The following is a 4,833-nucleotide window of genomic DNA, read 5'->3' as shown; positions in this document are numbered from 1 at the left end:
GTGTAGCGCTCGATCATGGTCCATCTATCGTGAAATCAACGCTGGTATGATAGCTAATATAAAGGACCAATCATCTTCTGTATTAGTAGGTCCTCTAATGCAGAGGATCCTTTCCGTTCTCCTCGTGTCGCGCCATCACTTTAGCCGCACGTTCGGTGGTGGTGAGTGTGAGGAGCAAATTATATAGGATCTGGTTTGTGAAAGATTTTTTTCTGTGCTAATATGTATTTATTTTTTTATTCTCTTCAAATAAATCATTAAATTATACAATAAATAATATGAATAAAATTTTATTAATGTCTTTCCGAACAGACACGTATGGAATTTATTTCCGTGCGTGCGCTGTGCTCAACGGCGAGCTCGAGGGCCGAGGGGCCAGGCTTGGCACGGAACCGGATGCCGGGCGGCCTGCTCTCCGTCTCCCTCTGACTCGAGAATCTTTTCCACTTTCCTGACGTTCTTTCCAGTCACGTCCTGATGAGAACAGAGATTTCTGTCCGGCATCCTGTCCCTGTCTGCCACTTTTTTAGCGTGTACCAGTAGCTTTAGTGGAGTGCTATCTGATGTACTTTCTTTTTTTTTGTTTCGGTAGGAATGTGGTCAGGAACTCAGGTTGGAGCACTAGTGTAACAATGCATCTAGTAAAAACATATTTTTGACTGTTAATATGCAAATTCAGCTAAGATTTACGTTACAGTGTTAAATGACCTGTTTCTTAATTAGCTTGTGTAAATGAGCTGGTTATGTCATGTGGTGTGGGTTGTCCTACATTTAGTCGATATCAGGCCACTTCTAACAGTTTTTCTTCGCGGACGAGATTTCCATCGTGAAGGGATTCTCGTTCCCTTCAGCGCTACAACGGTTTTCCTTCACGGTTCCCTTCACGACGAGATTCTCAGGATCATTCTCTTCAGGACGGGATTCTTTCTATTTTACTTTCGCGATTCACCTCGTAGAGAAACTGTTAGAGATGAGAGAAAATAAAGGGAATGAGAACGTCATTCAACAAAATTGACACGATATTCTTTATCCATCTTTAAACCAACATAATTCCTGAGATGCCGATGCCCGTGGGAGGTGAAAGACCGAAGGTTAGATGGTGCCGACGGGGAGGGAGCGCAAAAATGAACTGGTTAGTAGTTTTACGCCGTGAGAATGTGGTATGAAAGCAAAAATGAACATGAGTGTATTTGCTGAAATAGATAATATGTTATCGTATTTATAATTTTAGCATTTGTATTCGGCACATCATTTACCGAATATGAAATTTTGTTACATCGTACGCTAAAAAAACACGGACCCGATCATATTTGGCTCACCGTGTACCGAATACGATACTGTAGCCCGTATTGGCACACCGTATATCGAATATCAATCATATTCGGTGTGTCGAATGCAGCTACAGTGCCGTATTTTGCACACGGTATGTCGAATATGGATTTGTTTTGGCGTACTGTGCATCGAAAATTCATTTTCAGTAAATAATGTGCCGAATACGGATACTAAATTTGTAAATACGATAATATGTTGTCTATTTCGATAAATAAACTTATGTATGTTAGCTAATTTTGGATTTTTAAGAATGGGTATGAAAGCGGCATGAAATGAGCTGGTTAGTAGTTTTTACGTATCTATTAAAACCAATTTATCACAAAGTAGTTTTACGCTGCAATGGTGATCAAAGTACAAAATTTTCCTTGCGTTACTCCCTAACCAATTTATCACAAAACTTTGAAAGGAAGATCCACGAATTGCCAGATTCCAAGTCCAGCCATCCGACAACTGAAATCCTCGATTCAAGGAGGGTTCCTCCGAAAAATCCCACGAAGAAACGGAGCGCAGGAGCCCAAATCGCTCCCCCCTCACTCCTCGCCATTATTTATTTATCCCCTCGTCCTCCACCTCTGCCGCCTGATTTGCTTCCGCCACCGGCGGCCACCCCCACCTCCCCTCCTCCGCCCACTCATCACTTCCGCCGCCGCCGCCGCACCATCTTCACCTCACGACTACACCAACCACAAGACCAGTAGCGCCTCCCCCAACGGGAAGAATCCATTCAACCAGTCCACGATCGGCGGCACCCCATCTTTGACTCGGACTCCGCGTCCAGATCTAGGCGCATGGGCCGAGGAACGATGAACGGAGGCGCTGCCTCCCCGGCGGCCGCGGCGGCGACGCCGCCCCACCGGCGGCTGCCGGACTTCCTCCAGAGCGTGAACCTCAAGTACGTGAAGCTGGGGTACCATTACCTCATCACCCACTTGCTCACGCTGATGCTGCTCCCGCTCATGGCCGTGATCATCCTCGAGGCCGGGCGCACCGACCCCAACGACCTGCGCCAGCTCTGGCTCCACCTCCAGTTCAACCTCGTCTCCGTGCTCGTCCTCTCCGCCGTCCTCGTCTTCGGCGCCACCGTCTACGTGCTCACCCGCCCCCGTTCCGTCTACCTCGTCGACTTCGCCTGCTACAAGCCGCCAGCCCACCTCCAGGTCCGCTTCGAGGAGTTCATGCGCCACTCAAAGCTCTGCGGCTTCTCCGACGACGCGCTCGAGTTCCAGCGCAAGATCCTCGAGCGCTCCGGCCTCAGCGAGGAGACCTACGTCCCCGAGGCCATGCACTCACTCCCGCCCCAGCCCACAATGGCCAACGCCCGCGCCGAGGCCGAGATAGTCATGTTCGGCGCGCTCGACAACCTCTTCAAGTCCACCGGCGTCAAGCCCAAGGACGTCGGCATCCTCGTCGTCAACTGCAGTCTCTTCAACCCCACGCCGTCCCTCTCCGCCATGATCGTGAACAGGTACAAGCTCCGGGGAAACATCCGGAGCTTCAACCTCGGAGGGATGGGCTGCAGCGCCGGTGTCATCGCCGTCGACCTCGCGCGCGACATGCTGCAGGTGCACCGCAACACCTACGCCGTGGTGGTCAGCACGGAGAACATCACCCAGAACTGGTACTTCGGGAACCGCAAGTCGATGCTGATACCCAACTGCCTGTTCCGCGTCGGCGGCGCGGCCGTGCTGCTCTCTAACCGCGGCGCCGACCGCCGGCGCGCCAAGTACAGCCTCAAGCACGTCGTGCGCACGCACAAGGGCGCGGACGACAAGGCGTTCAACTGCGTGTACCAGGAGCAGGACGACGATGGCAAGACCGGCGTGTCGCTGTCCAAGGACCTCATGGCCATCGCCGGCGGCGCGCTCAAGACGAACATCACCACGCTGGGCCCGCTCGTACTGCCTGTCAGCGAGCAGCTCCTCTTCTTCGCCACGCTCGTCGCCAAGAAGCTGTTCAACGCCAAGATCAAGCCCTACATCCCGGACTTCAAGCTGGCGTTCGAGCACTTCTGCATCCACGCCGGCGGGCGCGCCGTGATCGACGAGCTCGAGAAGAACCTGCAGCTGAGCCCGGCGCACGTCGAGGCGTCCCGGATGACGCTCCACCGGTTCGGCAACACGTCGAGCAGCTCCATCTGGTACGAGCTCGCCTACATGGAGGCCAAGGGCCGCGTCCGCCGCGGCCACCGCATCTGGCAGATCGCGTTCGGCAGCGGGTTCAAGTGCAACAGCGCGGTCTGGCAGGCTCTGCGCAACGTCAAGCCGTCGCCCAACAGCCCATGGGAGGACTGCGTTGACCGCTACCCAGTGGAGCTCGTCGATGGCTTCCCCACACACAAGCCGCAGCAATAGCATCCCCCATGGCCACATCCATCCATGCTCCCTCCAATACAGAAATCTTAGCATGGATCAGACCAAATCCAAACCTCATATGGATAGTTGTGACATAATGGGGCTGCCTTTTCCAGTGCGTGATTGCATTGGAAGAATCTCTTGGCCTGCTGCAGGTCTGCTCTGTTCTGTAACTGCGTGTTCGTCAGCATTGGATCGTTGGTGTGTACTTCATGGATCATCCGGTCTGGGAGAGCATGAGGGGTCCTGCCCGGCGCCTGTGGTAAGTTTGCTGATGAGGTCAAGGTTAGCATATTGTTGTATGTACATTTGTCTGATTAGCCATTGCTGCCGATTGTCATTTACTGCTAGACAGTGGTCCTTAGGAGGGGTCATTCTTTTTATTTTACAAAAGGGATTCATGGTGAAAGACAGAAGTAGTGTCTTGAGTGTGTCGACGGATCGATGGAGTATGTATTTGTCCGGTTCAATTGGAAATTTTGCTCTTTCTTAGCTATGTTACTGAACTGGCCTTTGATGACTCGATGTATGCATCATATCATATTATTTGTTGGAGTGGTTTCACTTACTCATCAGTTTATCTTGTTTCATCCCTTATTTATTTCCTTGATGAAGGTTAATTCTCAGATGGTTCAGCTCAGGGGCGGATTTAATGGGTAGGCTTACCGCTTCCCAGCCAAAGAGTCCCCTGGCAACACTTTAAGTCCCCAAAATCCACTTCTAGCCCAGTCCATCTATGGGTGGAAAGAAAGTTATAAATTGATCTGAATCTATTTAAACTATTAATTTATCGCATCGGAACATTTAGTTATATAAATTGAAATCAGGAATACTAATAGATGGGAATATTATACTCCCGCTCTACTCACACATGCACATAATTTCTTATCTGTCACCGGTTCAGCTGATAAGGTTAATATATGCTTCTTTTTTATTAGCGAAACCAAGAGGAGGCGGATGTTTCTGCGCATCATGTTCTTTGTGTTGGGCCACATCCTAGCATCATGTACTGACCTATCACCAAGAAAGCTCTCTAAATATAGTACTACTCCAAATCCAATGTGTAATCTTGTCAGGCCAAAAGGACAGACTGGCTGCTAATCAAGTAATAAACTAGCATGTGGTGAGTGAAGCAAGCATCCAAGTAAAA

At 50.3% G+C, this 4,833-nt stretch overlaps 1 protein-coding gene across 1 annotated transcript; it reads left to right on the top strand.

The window, feature by feature from the left end:
• The first annotated feature begins 1,816 nt into the window (after positions 1-1,816).
• LOC133929440 (3-ketoacyl-CoA synthase 4-like) lies at positions 1,817-4,229 on the top strand. Its single transcript, XM_062376193.1, has one exon. The coding sequence runs from the start codon at positions 2,121-2,123 to the stop codon at positions 3,681-3,683; it is 1,563 nt and encodes a 520-aa protein (XP_062232177.1). The 5' UTR covers positions 1,817-2,120; the 3' UTR covers positions 3,684-4,229.
• The last annotated feature ends 604 nt before the right edge of the window (positions 4,230-4,833 follow it).

The sequence above is a fragment of the Phragmites australis genome, chromosome 9 (assembly GCF_958298935.1).
Source record: "Phragmites australis chromosome 9, lpPhrAust1.1, whole genome shotgun sequence".
NCBI lineage: Eukaryota > Viridiplantae > Streptophyta > Magnoliopsida > Poales > Poaceae > Phragmites > Phragmites australis.
The sequence above is the reverse complement of the archived record's forward strand: the minus strand, read 5'-3'. Positions and strand labels throughout refer to the sequence as shown.

What these genes read in the sequence shown, in the direction of transcription:
- LOC133929440 (XM_062376193.1), top strand. Translation starts at nt 2,121, where the DNA reads ATGGGCCGAGGAACGATGAACGGAGGCGCTGCCTCCCCGGCGGCCGCG.